This window comes from Dermacentor andersoni, chromosome 3 (assembly GCF_023375885.2).
Source record: "Dermacentor andersoni chromosome 3, qqDerAnde1_hic_scaffold, whole genome shotgun sequence".
Lineage (NCBI taxonomy): Eukaryota > Metazoa > Arthropoda > Arachnida > Ixodida > Ixodidae > Dermacentor > Dermacentor andersoni.
The window spans coordinates 53,320,841-53,342,408 of NC_092816.1; the positions used below are offsets into that span (position 1 = coordinate 53,320,841).

General features: G+C 43.7%; 2 protein-coding genes across 3 annotated transcripts; one reads left to right on the top strand and one right to left on the bottom strand.

The window, feature by feature from the left end:
* Positions 1-179: 179 nt before the first annotated feature.
* Ald1 (fructose-bisphosphate aldolase) lies at positions 180-12,655 on the bottom strand. 2 transcript variants are annotated; one of them, XM_050169604.3, is made up of 7 exons: positions 12,500-12,653; positions 9,758-9,882; positions 9,009-9,275; positions 6,845-7,005; positions 5,399-5,657; positions 3,381-3,580; positions 180-515 (listed from the first exon to the last, which is right to left on the bottom strand). In XM_050169604.3, exons 2-7 carry the CDS (start codon positions 9,867-9,869, stop codon positions 423-425), a joined length of 1,092 nt encoding a protein of 363 aa, XP_050025561.1. In that variant the 5' UTR covers positions 9,870-9,882; positions 12,500-12,653; the 3' UTR covers positions 180-422. The 2 variants fall into 2 exon arrangements, with proteins under 2 accessions (XP_050025561.1, XP_050025560.1); XM_050169603.3 differs by lacking the exon at positions 180-515 and adding an exon at positions 534-1,834 and having other exon boundaries at positions 12,500-12,655.
* Positions 12,656-12,885: 230 nt separating this feature from the next.
* On the top strand, positions 12,886-19,810 carry LOC126520804 (rRNA methyltransferase 3, mitochondrial). Its single transcript, XM_050169594.3, has 5 exons — positions 12,886-13,263; positions 13,362-13,606; positions 13,916-14,077; positions 16,342-16,545; positions 18,049-19,810. The coding sequence occupies exons 1-5, from the start codon at positions 13,040-13,042 to the stop codon at positions 18,477-18,479; spliced, it is 1,266 nt and encodes a 421-aa protein (XP_050025551.1). The 5' UTR covers positions 12,886-13,039; the 3' UTR covers positions 18,480-19,810.
* The last annotated feature ends 1,758 nt before the right edge of the window (positions 19,811-21,568 follow it).

Sequence of the window (21,568 nt, forward strand, 5' to 3'; positions counted from 1 at the left end):
ATCGAAGTGCAGCCGCTGTGGCCGGGATTCGATCCCACGACCTTGTGCTCAGCAGCCCAACACCATAGCCACTGAGCAACCATGGCGGGTGACTGAAGTAGTCTGCTCTGACAAAATCCTGTGCATCTTTTTTTGTAAAACAGACCACCTACAGAGGGTGCATAAGAAAAGGAAAAAAATTCGAGGCCAACAATTCAATTTTTATTGTGCACAGCACATCAGCTGTTTTGGCAAACGCCAAATGGCACTAGCATTAGGGGAATGTCCAAACCACACAGGGGGCACCACTTAGATACGTCTAAAATTTGGAGCACGGCAGAGGGGAGGCGACTGAATGCTACTACAGTTAGTTGAGACAGAAATGACTGTCGTCAAGTATGTTACGCCGACACCGGACATGATTGAATGGGAGAGGGGAGGGCTCAGTACTCGTGGTTTTTGATAAAGAGGATCTCTGAGGCAGCCGCTCCAGTAACACCGCCGCCGTACTTTCCTAGAGCAGCTTCACTGCAGGCCTGTGTTGGAGACAGAACACATCACAACAGCTTATAAAACACTGTCACAGCCACTCTTTACAACAGACTTGGTATGGCTTTATATAAAATCGCTATCACTGGCAGGCACTTCACTCTACACTGTAAAGACTGCAAACTGCGCACGACAGCATATTCTGGAAGTACATATACCAATAAGTAAGCACATGGCAAAAACAATTCGTCACATACTCCAGGTGATTCACTTGGCACAAGGCTCTTACAATATGCACGCTATAACATAACTGAACACAAGAGTAGAGGCTAAAGAGTCAGTTTCTGTACACAATTTCCTTTTGTAAACAAAGGGCCTCATAAATCGAGGTATGGCAAGAAAATGCAAAATAAAGCTCTCAAGAGGAAAACGATGCCAAAAGTGGTTCAAGAGCTCATAAACAAATAAAATTGCACACAGCCATAGCATCTTTGTGAAAGTGCATGAATACATATTGGTCTGCTCAGGTGCAATAAACAAGGCATTGCAAAACAGAAGCACACAGTAACCAAAAAGAGCCACTAGAATGTGCATGCGGCACATGCAAATATCAAGCTTATTAGAGAATGCAGGGAAAAACATGCTGACAGTGTTGGACATGCCAAATTCTCGCTATAACAAAAACAAATTTCTAATACAAACAACTTCAAAAACTGGGCAAGAGAACATTCTGGAAAGTATGCAACAGACAATGCTCTCTAGAGGAATGTTAAAGCAAACGGCATTTAGAAACAAGGCCTCCATTGCACACTAGGTTAACAAAACTGTAGCAAATGTAAGGTGTCGGTAGACTAAAATGCCGTAAAGCAAGTACAAATCTGAAAACAAGGCGTGCAATTTGCTCTGCATTGACAAAAAGGTCCATGCATCAAGTACAAAAGATACCACACTAATCACAAAAGTAACAGCTCATTGTAAGATGCATAAACTCTGTCAATAAGCCATGCAACTCCACTAACAGTTGTTCATTCTATTCAGCAAAGTGGTGCTCGGGGAAAGCAGTGTAGCTACAGAAAAAGTGGGTATGCATGAAAAAAAAAAAAAGGAAGGTTGTACAGCAGGTAAAGTTGCAGACGTCAAGAACTAAACAAGGAAACTACAGTGCTTCCCCAACCAGAACAGGGCGCAAAAAACAAAGAAATTAATGTAGGCAAAAAAGTAAAGTGCCGCCACTCCAAAGATTTGAGGCTGTGCCAGAAAAAAAGCGAAATCAGTAGGAATGGGTGGGGACAAAGTTGGAGCGATCGGCGACCAGGCTCTGAATGGAACCAGGGGTGTACAGCCCTTGGCAAGCCAAGTGGTTAGCCTAAAATAAATTGAAAACAAAAGGAGGGGGAGGGTGTGGGGAAAGGGAATGTGGCAAATAAAAGGAAAGAAAATGTGCATTACTAAGACATTCCACTTCAATGAAGTTGGACAGCCAAGGTTGTGGTAGCCATCCCACTAAATTAGCTGGCTCTGGGGAACCTTCAAAACTGACATTGTTTCTGTAAGCTAAATTTGCACACGTGGCTGTAAAGTTGCGGAAATGCATCTGTGCTGTTAGTATGGATGCCTGCAATTCATCCTCATACCGTTGAACCTAGTTTATAATGTCGCACCCAACACTAAAACGTCTTCATTACACCCAATATTTGCAACTGTTCTTGCCAATATAACCTACATTCATAATGTGCCATTTCTCTTGCTGTGTATTTGGTATTTTGCCTACCGTAACAGATCTTGAGCTGCGAGTGAACTAGTATTTCCTCTGCTGTTACCACTATATTCCGGGAGCTTGCCTTTTCTGTTTTCTTATAGCACTAGAATGCTTATCCAAATATAGCACGGGCAAGCAAACTTTAGGCTTAGTCGGTCATATCCAATAATTGATTATATTTGTGTTTGTTAGAGACGTTCAATTACAAATTACAGCAAGGCATACAGGAAACTGCCTAAGCATGACGTGCAAGTTTTTATACAGCTTCCTACTGCCAAGCATGCATATTGAAACGCTAACACATGCAGCGTGTGAGACCGCCGTGCAACTGTCACACACTAACATGCTACATTCGGGGGTGAAAAGCTATGCGAAACAGATACAATGGTTTTAGAATTTGTACGCTAGTGATAAAGCCATGTCCCCTAAGACTTCTGCAGGTAATGCTAGGCAATCATTACTAAAAGTTAGGAATGGATACGAAACCTTCATGAGAAAAAAGCTAACAGTATGGTAGCTATAACTGCAGGACAGCAATTACAGATTAATAAGCAGTGCTATATATATATATAGCACTGCTTTTCTCTCCCACGTGTGTACTTTCCATGAGCATCAAATCTGAGAGCTCTATTATGCAAGTTTAGCTGCAGAGTCCATGACTTCCAAGATTTCAAAGGCAGTTTGAACAATTGAAAGCCCACACACATTTGCACAGCTCTCATGCTATCAGGACAAATCGGCATCCTATTGAAATATTGTACGAGCTGCACCAAAATGCAAGAGATGCCATGAAGCCGGTATTCGTAATACACCAAGAAATTAATTAGGCTTCTCTATTACAATTGTGCAATTCATTTTCAAATTTTTCCCCTCAGATGCAGTTGTCAGTTATGTCCGCTAATATGTGTTACATCTGTAATAACCTTTATATTTTCAGAGATATCAAGACAGCTTTAAGAACATCACATATGTTAACTAGGAAACAAGCCACTATCTGGTCACTCTCCAGCACGCTTGACCCATCTAAATTGTTTAGCTAGTTACCAGAACATTTCAAAGATGCATGTCACTGTTGTGAAAAAAACATGAAAAGAGGGTGATGTCTAATCATGCAAGAGCGAGTGCGCAAGTGACACCAACATGCTCAACTCACCTTGGCACGCTTCAGGAACTCTTCCTGGCCATGCTTGACGTTGCCTGCCTTGCCGCTCCAGGCCTTCAGGGCACTGGCTTGCAGGGCACGGCCATAGCTGAAGGTCAGGGCCCAGGGCTTCTTGCCAGGGTACTTGTTGATGGCATCCAGGTTGATGGACGCCTCCTCCTCAGACTGGCCTCCGGAGAGGAATGTGATGCCTGTGTACCAAAGGCAATGAGACTGTACTATGAGCTTTGCTGCATGACACAACTGATGCCACACTTAGGCTCATGGTGTAAAAACACTGCAAGAAGTGGGACAAGAAAACAGGACTAGGCACAGACTGCCAACAAGTGTGTTTTATTTGTAACTGTGGTATGTATGCTGAACAATAGAAAAAAAAAAGAGGATGCTAAAACCACTTTATGTGTTCTTGAGGAAAACAAAGAATGCTCAACCACTGTATTGTGGAGACAGCCAAACACTGTCAATAAAAGGTGACCAGTGGCAAGCTGACAAGGCCCCTTGCAAAGCTTCGTGAAAGCCACAAAGATTTTACTAGCGCATGTCACGAAACCTGCATAAATTATGCATCTGGTTGAAGACAGGCTTGCACCCACATTTGGTGCAATGAATGGCCAAATTGCTGCCCATTTTCAACTTTGATATTAGCACGCAATTTCAGGCCCTCTTGCAGTGCATCTAGGTCCATCATCATCATCATCATCATCATCTTTTTATGTCCCCTACAGGACAAAGGCCTCTCCAAGCATCTCCAATTAACATAGCAGAGTGTGGGTGTAGGCCACCTGGTGATTCTTAATTTTGGGAAGTTACCGCAAGCAAAACACGAGATTTGAAGAAACGCTTCATGTTGCCCCTTTCTGCAACTTGTGTTTTGCATGCAGTAACTTCCCAAAATCATTTACAATTACTGTCATCTTGTGCTAGCTGATTCCAAGTTGTTCCTGCAAATTCTCTAACTTCATCAACCCTCCTAAATTTCTGCCATACTTGACTGTACTTCCTGTCCTTAAGGACCTATTCTGCAACTCTAATGGACCACCGGTTTTCTGCCCTATGCATTGCATGGCCTGCACAGCTCCACTGTTTCCTCTTAATGTGAACTAAAATATCGGCTACCACCACTCGCTCTTTGATCCACACCGCTCTGTCTCCGAATGTTACACCTAACATTTTTTGTTCCCATCACTCGTGCTCAAGCTTCCTTGTTAACCTCCAAGTTTCTGCCCCTTATGTTTGTAAGGGTAGAATCCAATGACCACTTTTCAATGATAGCGGTAAATCCCGGTCGTGATTTGATAATGCCTGTTGTATGCGCTCCAACCCATTTTTATTGTGTAAGTTTCCTTCTCGTGATCAGGATCACCTGCAAGAAGCTAACCTAGCTTACTCATAGGAGACCCTGATCTAGGTGGAAATCCATCAGATCTGCATTGTTAATTACTATATTTCAACACTGCCAGGATGAGCACAGGAGAATTAGGAAACTGCTAGACAGACGTCGAGAAAGGAGCCTCATTTGGAAAGGCTGCATTTGTGCTCATTAGTTTTCGGCAGTACTTTTCGCAATGCACCAAGGGTGACAATACGTCCCTTACTGCCATTTTTACCTATGCATATTATACTTTGAAGCTTTCCTAATCTCTGCTCTATGTAATATCCCATTGCAATTGATTTCTTTCACCACCACATTCAAGTTCTACACATTACAGAACATTCTGAACTCCACCTCCATTTACGTTAACATTTCCATCACTCATCTGAAAAATGTGTACCATCTGCCATCTTTAACTTGCCTGCTAGTTTGTTTTATCACTCATTGCATGGTCTTCAGTTTCATTCAAGGTTTCTTTGTAACCCTGCATCCCTGTAGTCTAATGCTGAAGGAGTTAAAAGGCAACCTGAAACATCACTGGTGGAGTGGCCTTGCATACAGATGACAAGAGGGGGCACCTTTGTTCCCAGGCCATTTCAGTTTTAGAGTTGGAAGTGCAAGTGGAAACTGTACGCACCGGGAACGGCAGCCGGCACAGTCCTCTGCAGGGTGGTGACGGTGGCACGTGCCACATCGGCTGGCGTGTACTTCTTGGTGCAGCTCTGCCCGGCGGTCACCATGTTGGGTTTGAGCAGAGTGCCCTCCAGATAGACGTGGTGGTCATTCAAGGCCTTGTACACTGCGGCCAGCACCTGCTCTGTGACCTTCTGCGCCCGGTCAAGGTCATGGTCCCCGTCGGGAAGCACCTCAGGCTCCACGATGGGCACAATGCCCGCCTGCAGCCAAAACAGAACCCATGCTTTAGAACTTTGCACACAAGGAAACTTTGCTTTAGCACAGCAAATTCTAGACTTCAGTTTGGCTAAGCAAGTGCCATAAGTTGAGATTTAAATTGACAACTGTATGCTGAAATTTAATGTGCAATATAGTTCTTTGTTACCTTTTCTACACAGCTCTGCTGCTCACTGCTGCACTAATATACGAGTGGCTTTCATTACCATTTTCAGCCAATGTGCCCTATTTATGTCAATAAAATCAATGAACTCTTCGCTACTTTGAGCTGGTGAAAGGTGAAATGATCTTTATAATAAGCAGGAATGTGTAATTTCAAAGATGGTACCAGCAGCCATTGACACTAGCTGGATTATGAAACCTTCAAATCAGTTTTTTACCCCACCTCCCAAATATAACTTTACTCAAGCAAACAGCAAAAGCAATTTGATAAGCGCACAGAGGCTTGCATTCCTTTCATACATCAAGCAGCATTTCTTCCTGTCATGTAGTAGTGATAGAGGAGGCAACATGTATAGGGAACTTGCCTAAAACCTTACTAGGCATTCTGGGGTTTTACGTGCAAAAAGCACAATTTGATTATGAGGCACGCTATAGTAGGGGGCTTTGGATTAATTTTGACCACCAGGGGATCTTCAATGTGACCCGAATGCGCGGAACACAGGCGTTTTTGCATTTCGCCCTCACTGAAATGTGGCTGCCACAGCCGGGATTTGAACCCGCAACCTCATGCTTAGCAGTGCAACACCATAGCCACTAAGCCACAAAACCATATTACAGACAAAATAATGGTCTTGTTTTGTTTTGACAGCTAAGCTGGTAGCAAGTGGCGTGGTCATAAGTCACTCCACATAAATTTCAGTGCAGTTCGTCATCTACAATGCGCTCTATGGATTAACTACTTCATATATTACAATAAAGTTATTTGTGCAACCCTTGTGCTTCCAGTATGTGACATACTATGTTTTTTTCGCGAGCACAAGTAGTGCATTGTGGTTGTTGGTTTCAGAAACGGGTCATTTTACTCATTTGGTGGCAAATAGGTTCAGATTTTTCAAATCCAATTCACCATATTTTGGACCCACATGCAAGCAAAGAGCATTGCCAATGTATGATTCGAGTATAATAGCAGTCTCTGAGAGAAAATAGTCCGACAAGTGAAGAATTTAACCTGCTGGCAGCAGACAGCATAGCGGGCCAGGACATTGGCATTCTCCAGGATGGAGAGGGGCGACGGGCAGTGCGGGCGGATCTTGAGCACACAGCGCCACTTGGCAAAACGGCAACCATCCTTGCGGTACTGGACGCACCTCTTGGTCAGGTCATCAAGGCCTGCAGCAAAATCGCAGAAGCAGCCTTCTTGACCAGTGCACTATTTCCCTAACATTAATAACATGTTTAGCAGATCCTGCGTGCGGTCTGCTTTTTAAACACATTATTAACAGCATATTGCGTTTTTACACTATACAATTGCTGTACTTAAGGACTTTTGTAAGTTTTACTTTTACATTTGCACTGTTTCAAAATTATGTTCCTTGCCCCACCCCCTATCCAACACCCTCAAAGAATAAACAAAATACATGCAGACACCATAGGTGCTCAGCCACTCAAAAATGGGGTTTAAAACCCACAGGCAATTTATGCTTTCACTTAGACTGGAAATAAAATAAAATGACCTTATTGTAAAAGAAAAAAAAAATATGGGGAGAAAATGCCCCCAAAACTGCTACAAGGAGTGTTGGAGTATAAAAGTCTGTACTGAAGCGGCTACCTGCCCCAGACACCTATGGTGGGACTACCACAAGGGCAAGAGGAGATGGGCATTATCTACGATAAGGAAAGGCATACAAACACTACTATCCGTAGCACTTCACTCTGCTGTCTGGACGGCCTCTAGATAAGACGAGGACAATGGTGTCTAGGAGAGCCCATGGATATCAAGTTGCACTAAAGTCATCAGGCTCTTCCTGTGAAATCTGTCTCGAGGTCTGTTCTGGTCAATATCATGCAGAGTGGAAGACAGGCACAGGACATCAGTGGGGTGTAGGTTACAGCAAGGCATCTGCTCCCACCATGAATGCAGGACAAGAACACAACAAATACTAAATGTACAACCATAAGAATACAGGCTGCTACACACATGGCAAGAGCTGTCTGGCAATCTGATTGGGCCCCTGTGGCACTCAATGCTACAGAGAATAACACATAAGCACAACAGTTCTTCCATAACATTTGTGGTGCTCTAGAAGCTACCTTCCAACATGACCTGCAGGCTATTATTCCACCCACTCATATGCGGCCTGTATTTCTCAGCAGTGGGAATACAGTGCTACTATGACAGTCACAGCAGGAAGCTTCCATGAGCATTATTCCTCTACACATTCAGCGCACAAGCAGTTGACAGTTCCTTGTTAGTACGATCCAGTAATTGGGTACCAGATGACACAATTGCAAGCAGACTAGCTGCTTTCTGGTAGACATTGAAGTGTCAGTGGTAACAGGTGCATGTATGCAAGATTTACATAGCGTCTCTTTACTGACCTTACCGTGTGCCCACGTCACTTAAGATGCAAGAATGAGATATGTTATACTAGTTCCGCAATGCGAGCTCGTTGGTATGGCATCTTGGAGTGCTATGGTAGTGCAGAGTATATTTGAAGAGCTTGCTTTCCTTGCCTCCTCCTCTTTTTATAACTTCACTGTTGGCATTTTGCCATCTTTCACAAAAATAGTAAGAAAATAGCCCCGTCTGCCTACAGTGATCCATCACCTGCAATGTATTTACACAGTAGCTAGTAGATTCATGGCACTACCTACATAAACAACAATGAATAAAAAAATCCATGCACGGCCACCAGCCATAACTTTTTTCTATGGCAGTACGAGATGTTTCAAATGGTAGCCGGAAACCTACTGAAACCAACTCTAATATGTCAATGTTGGCTGCAAGACATGGATGAAACTTCAAAATTGTATAGGGTTTTTAAGAGACACAACCACAATCAGATTATGAGGCATGCTGTGGTGCAGTAGTGTGGGACTTGCGATTAAGTTTGACAGACTTTGGGTTCTTTAATCTGCACTTAAATCTAAGTACACGAGCATGTTTGGATTGCGGCCCATTGAAATGCTGCAGGGATCAATCCCACGACCTCGGCAGATAAAATGTTGCTTCACAAGCAAAAATTTCTGTGCATCACACAATGCTAAACAGGAGAAAAAAAAAAGAATAAGAAAAACTTCAAGTGCATTTAGCGCCATGCAAGACTACCACTTGTGTACGAACATCTGCACGAAACAACGAACATGCACTGAATGCAACATAATGTACGCACCCTGTGTGGTGCTCTCGTCATCAGTGCCCATCATGGGCACGACACCTTTGTCCACCTTGATGCCGGGGATGATGCCGCGGTTTTCAAGGATCTTGACAAACGGAGTTCCATTGTCGGCCTGCTGGTAGAGGGTTTCGTGAAACAGGATCACGCCGCTGATGGCACTGTTCATCTGCTCGCTGCAGGTAAACAGCAGCTGCCTGTACTGGCGCCTGTTCTCCTCGGTGTTCTCAACACCAATCCCCTGCAGCCGCTTGCCCATGGTGGCTGTGTGCGGTTACAACGAGCAGGTCCGAATGAGAATTGGTAATGCTAAAGACTCAACACGGTGTAACCAAATTAAAGTGAACCCGGAGTATGCCATCGCCAACTCAAAGTATTTTGTTTTACAAATAAAAGCAAGCCATTTCGAAGAGCTTTCTCTTTTGACCTTAACACATTTCTAGTGACAAGCATTGCTAAGGCTTACTGAGTAGAAAAGTACAAATATGTTAAAGAATGTAAAACTTGAGCTTGAAAAGAAAAAATTCTTTTTGAAAAGAAAAAGGAAAATAGAAGAGGAACAGGTGGAACAGGTTGCAGTTAGAGGCCTGTAACGTTACTGCTCAGAAATTAAAGCAAGAGAAATACCAGTTCATGACTTCACAAATCTTAAGCTGAAGGAAGTAAGTCAACTGTTTCATGGTGCACTACAGGTATAGGGACTATTTTACGTGTAATCTAATTTCAATGTGCCACGATTGACTCACATGTGCTCTCGTCAGCAGCCAAGATGCCCTTGCCAGGTGCCACAATGGCCTCGGCAGTGGCCTTGAGCTCCTTCATCATCTCGGGAGGAGGGTAAGTGAAGTGGCCAGCCATCTTGTGCTTTTAACTGCAGGGAAATGTGTGCACACATATAGGAAACTCTTTGCAGACACAAACTCGCAAGAAGATTCCCATTAGTAATGTTGAGAGTGAGTGAGTGCAACTACTTTGTATATTATAACTGCAGACGTAAACTTACGTCAAACCACATTTACGAACATTTGTGCTTCCAGTAAACAACGAGACACATTTTTAGTTGGGAGCACAAACAGTGCCACTGGGGCTGCTGTGAGCCACTCCGCACGGTCAGTGGCAAATAGGTGCACATATGCACCTCCCCTGTAATGATTACATCATATTTTGCGACAAAGGTACGAGGCCTAAGCTGCGTACAAAAGCATGATGCATACTTAATCTGTTTTCTATACGATATGCCATTTCTTCGTCGTGAGTGCAAGCAATGAAAAGTATTCCTAGTCTTTGTAGTGCTGCCTTCTGGAGCGCAGTACCACTATTTGGCTAAAAAGGAAACTGGGGGGTAGCTGTTTGTGTGATGGTTTAATTCAATACCAACTAACAAAGACGCCTGGAACTATATAAAGGGATGTGCAAGAAGAATGTCATATGTAAACTACAAGATCGCCCATGGTACCACAAACATGGCACAGTTGATTTGAATGCTAACCGCATCACGGCTAACTCATTGTAATCAAGGGGTGCGTACAGGTTCTGAGATGTCTTCGTTTAATCTTTTTTTCCCTCCAATATCTTTTCTTATCTTTTTTTTTGCCAGTAACCAGTTTTCTAAATGATGCTTTCATACCTGGCCACACAGCGTTCAACTGAAGTATTGATTACATCACAATATTACATACACCGCTTATGCACTGCGAAGTTTAACACGGCTATTCAGCTTGCACATCTAAAGGAAACGTGGGCCGACATAATGCAACAACTCAGTTCTCATAGCTCCCCAATTTTCACACACGGTCAGCGAGCTGTCTGAGCTCTGCACCCACCTACATTTATCACCAGGATAATACTGCCACAAGCAAAGTACGATAAAGGCTTACAACAGAAGGAAAGAATTGCTGCATTCATTATATACTGGACTTCCATTGTTTTCTTGGATTACTTTCGCGCCATGATTAGTACATCCTGAATATAGTCCCCTCGTAAGAATGCACGTGGTGCATTTCACTTTTCGATGGTGACTAATCACTGTTGTGAAGTGGTTCGTTTCAGATTAACTTGATGCTCAGAAATCTGCACAGATATTAGCTTCATGACCGTCGAAGCAGAGTAATTGGGACGGTCAGTGCACTACTATAGCTGAAGCAAGACATATATAAGTTAATATGCCAAAGTCCTCGGTGCGAAAAGGAAAATAAGATAAAGTATACGTCAACAATAGAAACACAGCCTATGCCAAGAGGACTAAATCCTTGGGCCGGAGATCCCTGTCAAGCCTTAAAATAGAAGGCCTTGCGAAAAATCCTTCACAATTAACACCATGCACTGTTCCTGCACTTCCTCGGGAAACGTACGTCAGAAGAAAAAAAAAAGTTTAGAAATGAGTGCAGCGTACTCCAGGTTAAAATAAACGTAGACAAATGTTCAGCACAAACATCAAATTAGTTCCGAAGCGCCGTCCTCTTTCGGACTCCGGAATGCGCTCGCACCGCCCGCGCAAACAGAGGCCGAGGCGCGTAATTCGAGGTGAAACTGAAAACGTAAGCCTCCTCGACAGGCGCATCAGTTACGTGTCTCCTTGTAGCCGAGATCGTAAACAAGATACACCAAGTTCCGTCAAGGTCACCTTGGACGTCAACTCAAATGGCCTTTGGCCCTTGCGCAAGATATATCGTCGCCCTACAACAATCGCAAAACGGTGTAGACGCAACAGCTTGAAACTCTGCCAAGCCGTGCATGCCCACGTCTAGTAGGCGAGCAACGACCTCGATTAAGTAAAACACTGCCGTTATGCAAAAGCGTAAGTCAAAAAGTGCGCGCGCCCGCTAATCTTTACCCCTAAGCGATGGTCGGCTAGCTAAACTGACTAAACGTACTATTTAAGTGATCAAACTCAAGGCAGCTGCACTGAACCTTGAAGTCGTTTTATTAGGGTCAAACACAGCTAGACATAAGCACTATAGTTCCGTGGACATGCATATGCAATCAAATGTATCCTGTTGCACAGTAGCGTATTTTTACCCCTAACACCTAAATTTCCGATACGATCGACGAATTAAACGTCCAGTTCGAGTGTGTTTTATGTTTGAGGAAAACAGTGGTTCGTTTTCGGCTATATATATAGTTCACTATAGTTCTGGCGCACACTTGCATCAACTAATGCGAAGTCGCAATGCTGCAATGTTGCACAAGATCGAAACGAAAAACAGCCATGCCAAACTGTCCAATATGACGCGCATCTCGCGCGTTAAGAAGCCGTAGGAGACGCGCTGTCTGGGAATTCCACAATTAAAGCGCGTGTCGAGCGGTCATTTAGCGAAGTAAACATGTCTGCGAATCGCCAAGGTCTCTTGTTTGGTAACACTAGACGGAAGTGTCATTTCCTAGAGGCAAAACGGCTGATCGGCTCGCGAGACCATCGCGTGGCGTCGGATTCGAATTCCTCTAGCCGCCCGCAGATGCGAGAATCGGGGGCTCCGTCTTCCACTCACCCGACGTCGAAGCTCGCGAAAGCACTTCACGGTTTGAAAGGAGTCTCGGCGAGCTGTCGAAGTTCGGCTGACTGTGGCTGCTGTCGCGAAAGCCCGTTCGCCAGATGCCCAAGGTGACCTGTGCGAGCTGCACAAGTACCGCAGGCGAGGCGAATAGATAGGGGGGCGGGGCACCAATCACGCGCCACCACGCGCGCAACCCGTCGCTTTCTTCCTCAGCCGAACGGTGTCGGCATTCGACCGGCAAAGGATGGTCAACAACTTTGGCGTTTTTCACGCGGAACACGTACCCAGTTGCGCTTTAGTAAACTGACCTGACAGAAGAAAGGTCACTGTAGATTTCTAGTTTCGGTTTCTGTTCTGCTTGCCGTTCAGTAGTCAGCCAGATCCACTCTAATCCAAAATGGCCGCGCTCATTGATGTGCTGAGCGGCATGCACATGCACTAAACTGCGTGAACTTCAGTTAAGCGAGTCACATAAGTCGCTGCTCTTGAAAGACACCGTGTAAATTCATTTAACGAACGAGAATTTCTGCGATCATGGGGTCTCTAGGAAGAAGCGCGTCTACCTTTATTACGATCTGTACTCACGTTCGGCCGGGAGTCTCCGTCCAATCGGTGCGATTTCGTCGAAAGGGTTTTGTAAGAACGGCCCAGAAAGTCATATATCCGACTTCGAAAACAGAAGATACGAGTAAACCGGCGAGCGACCCTATTTGTGTGCCACGATACGTCAAGTTAGGCAGTGATGACGATGAATTCGCGTAAGTACCGCAGTCGACCCTTGAAGGCGCGCGAAGGCGCGTTATTACTTTGCCCCAGTTCAAAGCAACGACGGTTTTGACGTGGCGCTCTGTTACAGGAACACCATGATGCAGCTGAAGATGAAGCGCAGGAGGGAGAAGCTAAACAAGGTCCTCCTGGAAGGAAAGAGATTAATCGCTGATGCGCTGAAGGCGGGCGTTGAATGCGAAAGCATTTACTTCACACTTCCGGAAAACATAGAAGGACTGCCCTTGGAAACTCTAAGGGAAGACCAGATAAAGAAGGTGTTTTACAAGAAGATGAAAATTTGGTCCGACATGACAACATGCCCTGGAATAATGGGTACGGCTTTTACTCCTGTCTCTAAGTGCATTGTTTGAGAGTCGAAACAGAGCGCTCTGCACACTACGTGGTTAAACTGGAAACAGTCGACCAAGCTCTGATACCTCTTCAAACAGTCCTCTTTGGCGCCGTTAAGTCTGAAAGTCCGAATTACCTCAGAGCACTTTGCTGTTAATAATATTTCATTCTAAACGCACCGAGTATGTACGTTTTGTGAGCGCGCTCAGCTGAATGAAGCACAGCTTTCCTGAAATTAAGCGAACGGTGTGTTAGCGCGCGTACGAATGTACAATCTTTTTCTTTTTCCAGGTGTGTTCAAAAAGCCGTCCGCGGACCAAATCGAGATTCAAAGAACAGGAGATACCATCCCTGTCAGCGTGATTTTGGACAATGTTAGAGATCCTGGAAACATGGGAACACTGATCCGAACTGCTGCAGCTGCGGGATGCAGCCAGTTGTTGCTTTCAAAAGGCAAGTGGTTAGCAGGGAAGAAATTGGGCTAGCTGGTCTGTGATATGCTGGGAAACTGTAGCATTGCAAGGACATGGTGTGTTTACATATTACACTTATCAAGGAAGGCGCTGATGATCTGCAAATGAGAAGCAGAAATGCATGGAGGTGCCTCTTTCACAAAAACACACCAGAACGAAGCATTTCATGGTATGGTGAAATGTTTAATGAAAATGATGTTTTGGCCGACAGTCCAGCCTTCATCAGAATACAATTCATGGCATCAGTGCAGTTAATATTCAGTTTTCCTCTGTAACAGCTGTAGGCTTACCTACATGCCTATGCCGATGCTACCACAGATTGTCCTTGATACACTAACCGGTCGTGCAGTGCTGTACCTACTGAAATTTCTGTATCTCGTCCTGCATAATAAGGTTAAAGTGGATTCTGACACCTACATTTCTTATAACACTTCCAGAGAAACGCGTCATAATGATCACCTTACACTCCAAGAGTAATTTTGCGCGAATACATTTAGTCCTTTGTTCTTCCCGTGAACTGTCCGTGACTGGAATGCTTTAGCCCAGACGGTGGTAGCACAGCCCACTGTTGACAAATTTGTTGAACTCGCTGGCCAACTGTGTTGCCAGTAACAAGTAAGTGATGCTGTCATTACTGTGTTTATCATTGTTTTACTTACCAGGTATATAATGGAAACCTGTGGTGCGAAATTGTGGATGATGTTATCAGTTTTATATAACATGTGCTTGCCTTTCTTTTTTCTTTTCCAGTACATCATATGTAACAAAATAAGTTCATTATGCATTACTTTTTGTCCTACTCAATGCTGTGAACATAGGTTCATTATCTTTTAACACTTTCTAGTTACCCTCTTGTATACTTTTGTGAATACCTGTACCACAATGTCTACAGACCTTTCTAACCCACCAGTCTAAAAACCCCTGATGGGATTGACATTATCACGAAATAAATAAAACAAATATATATAAATATTTATCGATAAACGGTTAACAGTACCTGAACAAACACTTTCGAAATTCACGACATAACAGCAAAATATATTGGGTGACCACCTAAGAATGCAGTGGCAAGTGCAGTGCCATCAAACTCAACATAATTCTTATATATATATACACTAGCCAATTACGTTTACTCATTTCCGTGACATTCTGGTGAGCATCTTTCTAAGTGAATTTACCATGTCATTTTCGTTATTATAGAGGCAGTGTAAGCAGTGATGCATTTCCTAATGTTTGCAAGCCCAGTAATAATTTTGTCTTGGTTGCAGTAAGAGTACTTCATTTGGATAATATTGGAAATACTCTTGTACAAGGATTCCATCAGCATCGAAGCTTTCCCAAGTTGTGTGATTCACACTACTTGTGGGTCTGTACACTTAGTTCATATTCAGGGTATTTCACTTAACTTCAGACTTTCAAAAATATGCAAATTCTATGGAGCTGGACAGAACTAAAGTAATGTTGTTTGCCGTCGCTTGGAGAGACTGAGATTATTTTTTGCATTCTGTCTAATAGATAATGTATCTTAATTAATCAGCTTTCCAATTATTATGATTAGATTAAAAGTGTCAATGAGAAAATTGTAGAGCAACATGAGAAACTCCCGATACAGCTTTCTATTGCTCAATATGCGCTACATAAAGGTGTTTTTTCCTAGCGTGAAAGCAGCCCACAAATACACACGAAATTGCCGTGCAAATGGCCGCTCAAGGGACTTTGCGTGTATTTGCAACACACTTTATACCAGGCAATGTTAGAAAAACTAGTGGGACTTTTCTCACTGCTCGCATATGCGACCAAGAAATAGTGCAACAAACATGAAAGAAAGATAAAGGTATACGTCATGTAATAAGTCTCATACTTTGATGTAATTATTACATGTAAAGCATCACTGATTTGAATCTATTCACCACAGAACAAGCGGAGTAACACGTTTCTGCGACCAGCGACCACAGTGCACTGTTTGCACTCACAACGAAAACATGTCTAGTCACATACTGGAAGCACAAAAGTGGCACAAATAATGCATGATTCCCTATAACCTAAGTTCCAGAATTTGTAGTTGTAATATGTGAAGTAGATAATTTGCAGATGGCATTGTGGTTACAAATCAAATGCACTGAAAAATGTGGCGGAATGAGACATTTCCCTGCATTAACCACGTAGCCTGTTGGCTGCTAAGTATTTATAGTCTTTGGCCTGCATCATTTCAACTTGTGCATTGCTCTGTCATTACTGCTGCAGGCTGCGTGGACCCATGGGAGTTGAAAGTGGTACGTGCTGGCGCTGGATCACATTTTCGAATACCAATATACAGCGGCATAGCTTGGGAACACATGCCGAGCTACGTGACCCCCGAGACACCGGTTTACCTAGCGGACCACCGCAGTGTTGAACCTGTTGGGGCACGCCGACTGTCTACAGACAGTGACACCGAACTGAATGAAGGTACAGTCACCATCATAGTTATCCCAAACACGCTTTAACAAGAAGCTTTAGCTCGGGGGCTGCTATCTGTATACATTAGAACATTGGATGTATATTATCTTGTAATCAAGAGTGCGGCTGGCCATGACTGTGACTGGGGCCTGCTGGCTTCAACTGCAGGAGTGCACCATTCCCACATTGCATCATCATGTCAGTCTGCTTCATTCTTTAGTAGAGGCCTTGTTTTCACACTCTGCAGACAGTCTCTGTTCAATTGCTGCTTCATCCTCTAAATGCACACATATTGGCACACAAACAGAGGAACAATGGAAGCCATATTTGAAATTATTTAAAATATAACAGTGAATGCACTCCACTTACCATTTCTTACCATCCACTCCACTTTTGCCCAACACCTTTCCAGGGTAGCTTACCAGGCCATCAGCCAGGAAAACATCTCCAGCTTTCATTAAAAGACTGCATCTCTCCCTCTCCTATTTGCCATCGGACCGCAGGGCAAAAGTTGATTCCCAACTGCCAGCAGCAGGTTATAATCCAGTTGTCATGACTTGGGAGATGAAGAGAGGGGAGACTTGCCGCTCATAAATGACTCGGAACCTGCAGCGTGCTGCACTTGTTTTGGCCATGTTTTGAAACTGGAATCATGTCTGCTATTAAATAGGTACACACATTATCTGCTTAATGGTTCACCAGTTGTCTTACGGGTTGCCTTACATGTCCTGCCTGGCTCCATTTCCTTCTCTTACTGTCAATTAGAATATTGGCTATCCCTGTTTGCTCTCTGATCCACACCGCTCTTTTCCTGTCTCTTTGTTACACCAATCGTTCTTCATTCCATCACTCTTTGTGCTGTCCTTAACTTGTTTTTGAGCTTCTTTGTCAGTCTCCATGTTTCTGCCCCATATGTTAACACCGGTAGAATGTACCGATTGTACACCTTTCTTTTTAGTGATAATAGTAAGCTTCCAGTCAGGATCTGATAATGTCTGCCGAATGTGCTCCAACCCATTTTTATTCTTCCGCAAATTTCCTTCTCATGATCAAGGTCCCCTATGAGTAATTGACCTAGGTAAACATTCTTTTGCAGACTCTAGATGCTGTCTGGCACTACCTTTGTTTTTCTGCATATTAATCTTCAACCCCACTCTTACACTCTCTCTGTTAAGGCCCTCAATCATTTGTTGTAGCTCGTCCCCAGTGTTGCTGAAAAGGACAATGAGGACGGCAGAAGACCAGTTGGGGTGATGAGATCAAGAAATTCGCAGCTTTGGAATCAGTTGGTCCAGGACAGGGGTAATTGGAGATCGCAGGGAAAGGCCTTCGTCCTGCAGTGGACTAAAAATAGGATGATGATGATGATTATCTGCTTAGGTGCCATAAAGCAAATTTGTCTTTGCCTCTTCCACTTTCCAGTGCAGTCTTCCTGAGTAGACAACTTGGGCCCCTGGGTGTTGAGATTTCAGTGCGGTTGACCTTTAATTACTACTTTGCTCCGTTATGCAGAAGCCTCCGACAGCGAAGAGGAGGAAGATGATGACGAGGAGTCTAGGTACAGGATTCAGACTGCGGACGGACGGAGGCTGACAGTGGATAAGTCGTATCGAGACATGGACGAGCTGGAAGATTGCAGGGACATCGGTGTGCCCCATTACGAGTACACCTCTGCGAGGTACGCCAACGTGCCGAGCGTTCTCGTGGTGGGAGGAGAAACACAGGGACTCAGCCTCCAGGCTCACAAGCTGGCTGTGGAATGTGTTGGTGCGAGAGTGCATGTGCCAGCGAACAACGGTGTCGATAGCCTGAACACTGCGATTGCAGCCTCGATCATTCTGTACGAGATGCGGAGACAAATGCTGTTTTCGTCATCTGGCTCCAACAATAATAGCAAGGAGGAAGAAATGAACAGTAGCCGAAGTGCACACGGACATCTGTAAATCTCATATTTGTTGTAGTGGTTGCATATGCCATTGCTCGAGCAAAATCATTGACTTTTGTAGTTACATTGTGAACAGCCTTTTCTCACTATCAAAGCAAAGCCAGGGAACTGAGATGTTTCTGCTGAGAACATTCATTTATTTCATTTAAAAGTGTGCATTATTTTTATTTTTCAATGATGGCGGCAATATCCTCGTGTCGGTAGGGATTTTGTACATAGTAGTTAGTTTGTGCTCAAGTTTTAGTACAAGCATCATTGTTGCACATTGTACGCATCAGTGACACTGCTTTTTTTTTTTTTTTTTTTGCAGGCTTGTTAGTGCAGCAATTCATGTGTAGAAACCCCACCCCTCAAATTATTGGATGTAATTTAGTAAATCTCAATTGTCTTGCTGACATCAGCAGGATGTAATGATCATGCTCTTTTAACAAATATTGTATATAGCGAATGTATTTTCATGCTGGATGCAACTTTGCTGTAACTATGGCTCAGCATATTATTTTACCAAAATTCAGCATATATATTTTTTTCACTTGGAAATTGGGTTATTTTTCAGTGAATATAGTTCTCTAAATTAACTTTAACTAGCTACATTCGATGGACATTTTGCATCAAGCTTACCATTTTTTTAAAATCTGGTTTCGTCAGTTTTGTTGACGCTGCAATGTGCCGCATGGCTGCGCATCCTGTTCTACAGCACTGATTGGATCCAATATACAGAACAACAAAACCACATGGTAATATGAAAGTATGCAGGAATCAAGACAATGAATTTGATATTTGAGCACAAATACAACAAGGCCTCCTATCAATCATTATTACTTGGGCAGCAGGCTGAAACATCAGAAATTACCTGGCCAGGCTTCTTCAATCGGAGCTCCTGTAAGTTTGCAGCTGAAGCCAACTGCACTTTTAGCTCTTAGGCAGATTTGCTTTCGCTGACCTTTCTCGGTTAAACCCGAATTGTGGTAAAAACAAATCAGCAATGAACCAAAAAATGATGAACCCTAGTTGTAGAAAGGTTCAGCTGTATAATGATAAATGCAGCAGCTACCTTTGTTCCTAGGCCCCGGTGGTGCCCCTAATGAATAGGGAAACATCTGGTGCTATAGAAGCTGTATACATTGTGCCGTGTCCTATGCAAGCACTGAAACACTGCTGTGTCACAACACATAGCAGATATGATACCTACTTCCCAAAGCAATGGCATTCTTTTTTTTAGTACAGCATCACCATTATGAAATGGCATGCATGAACTTCCTTTTCAACAATGGCATTGGCCATTGTTGTCAGTGCTACTACACCCAATAAAATTCATGGCATGTGAAAGTTTGCGTGTTTTGCCTTCACTTGCAGCTACTGCTGTTTCGCCAGACAAGAAGTGACCCAGGTAAACAAGCAAGTAACAAAGAAACGCAACAAACACTATTGTGGCAATCTAAAAGTGCAGCGGCAAGTACACCGCTTTCCAACTTGTATAGATATGCCATCTAATTATGTTTGCTCACTTCTACAATCTCGTGGCATAGGCGAACATCTTTTAAATATTGCCATCCATTTAGGCACCGTTTTTGCAGCCTCGAGGCGCAGAGGGTAGCATGCAGTGTGGCCTTGTGAATGGAGAACATACAGAGTTCTTAGGTTGTCAATGTGTATAAAGGCCTCCACAGACAGTGGCGTTCCATGGAATGAATACTCCTTAAAGTGCAGCTAGACTAGGTTTGGAGTATCTTGCCGACATTCAAAGGTCTGAGCAACAGTTCTGATGAGTTTGCAGTGTACACACATTAGGTGGCACCTTTGCATGCTTGTTTGAACTTAGTCAATAGTTACCTTGGTCAACTTTTTTGGGACACCAGCTTTCAAGAGACTTTACACGACTGGTGCTTAGACACACTGGCATTCACTAGAGACTGCATTCTCGGCAGTGCAAGAAAGGTTGGCACCTATAGATGCCAATACATCTGGCACTAGTTAAGGAAAACTGCAGAAGTATCCCCAAAAGTAATTGTTTGAGATTATTGCTCCCGTGCGTCATTCACTACATCGACAGTGTTTTAGCTTTAAATATGATGCACTGTGACCTGGCAAGTGCACACACTTTTTCTGCAACTCTTGTTTCAACTACTTTACACTCCCAACTCAGCTGCAAGGGGTGTTATTATTTGGTTCGAACTTAAGGGCAAGTTTTCTTTTACGAACTCGTCTGAATGCTCGGCTATGCAGAGCTTCCTGGGTTGGTATTTTGCTGCAGGACAAAGTACTGCAAGAGGAAAGACATTACCACTTGCTGCTGCATAGCTTTTTTTGCAGTTTGGGCATGCACCATATGACAATGGGACACCATGCTGGTCACAGATAGACGAACAGTGGATTACACGCAGTGGTGCTATTAAAACTTTGCAGCAATTCTGCAGTCTCGCACTACTATATCTCGCACATTGTAAACATCTGCTGCCAATATCTGTACAGTTTAAATTTTTTTTTATTAATTCGTTTTCACTCTAAGTCAAATTTTAAATCTACAAACTTCTATCACAAGTGCAATGTCTAGTCTGACGTGCATGGCGAAACCACTCTGCTCTTCAATAATTAGGTCTCAATGGTGCATTAAGCTAGCTTATGTGTGCCTTTGCAAATACAAGTGGATACATTAAAAAAAATCCTACTAGTCAACTTGGCATTTGAGATTCCCCCGTTAGTTTGTTCAAGATGATTAATGATGTACTGTGATGCAACAATGGTGGACTTATTCAAGACAAATAAATGTAATGCGTTCTTGGCAAGGCCGCGTCCCCCCGACATCACCCTCTACTTTCACTCATGAAATGCACACAGGTCGCATCAGAGCCTGGGAACAGCACATCGTACACCACATCCATTTCATGGTAGTTTTCACTACTGCTGGCCGCTGTAGTTGTTGCGCCTTTCTTCAGCCTGTGCCATTCACTTGCTGCCTGGCATATTGGAGGCCCTTAGTTCTCGGCCTGGATGCCTGGAAGCATTGCCACGGCCATCGCAATGGAAACACTTGCTCCAGAGTCAGTTCAATTAGCTGTGCATTACAACTTTCGTGCAGAGCAGCAG

Excerpts from the sequence above, each read along its gene's own strand:
- Ald1 (XM_050169603.3), bottom strand. The coding sequence starts at position 9,869 with ATGGCTGGCCACTTCACTTACCCTCCTCCCGAGATGATGAAGGAGCTC. Across the intron at positions 9,276-9,757 it reads GGCTGCTGACGAGAGCACAT|CCACCATGGGCAAGCGGCTG; the intron begins GTGAGTCAATCG and ends AACCGCACACAG. Across the intron at positions 5,658-6,844 it reads ATGCTGTCTGCTGCCAGCAG|GCGGGCATTGTGCCCATCGT; the intron begins GTTAAATTCTTC and ends TTTTGGCTGCAG.
- LOC126520804 (XM_050169594.3), top strand. The coding sequence starts at position 13,040 with ATGGGGTCTCTAGGAAGAAGCGCGTCTACCTTTATTACGATCTGTACT. Across the intron at positions 13,607-13,915 it reads AACATGCCCTGGAATAATGG|GTGTGTTCAAAAAGCCGTCC; the intron begins GTACGGCTTTTA and ends TTCTTTTTCCAG. Across the intron at positions 16,546-18,048 it reads TGACACCGAACTGAATGAAG|AAGCCTCCGACAGCGAAGAG; the intron begins GTACAGTCACCA and ends TCCGTTATGCAG.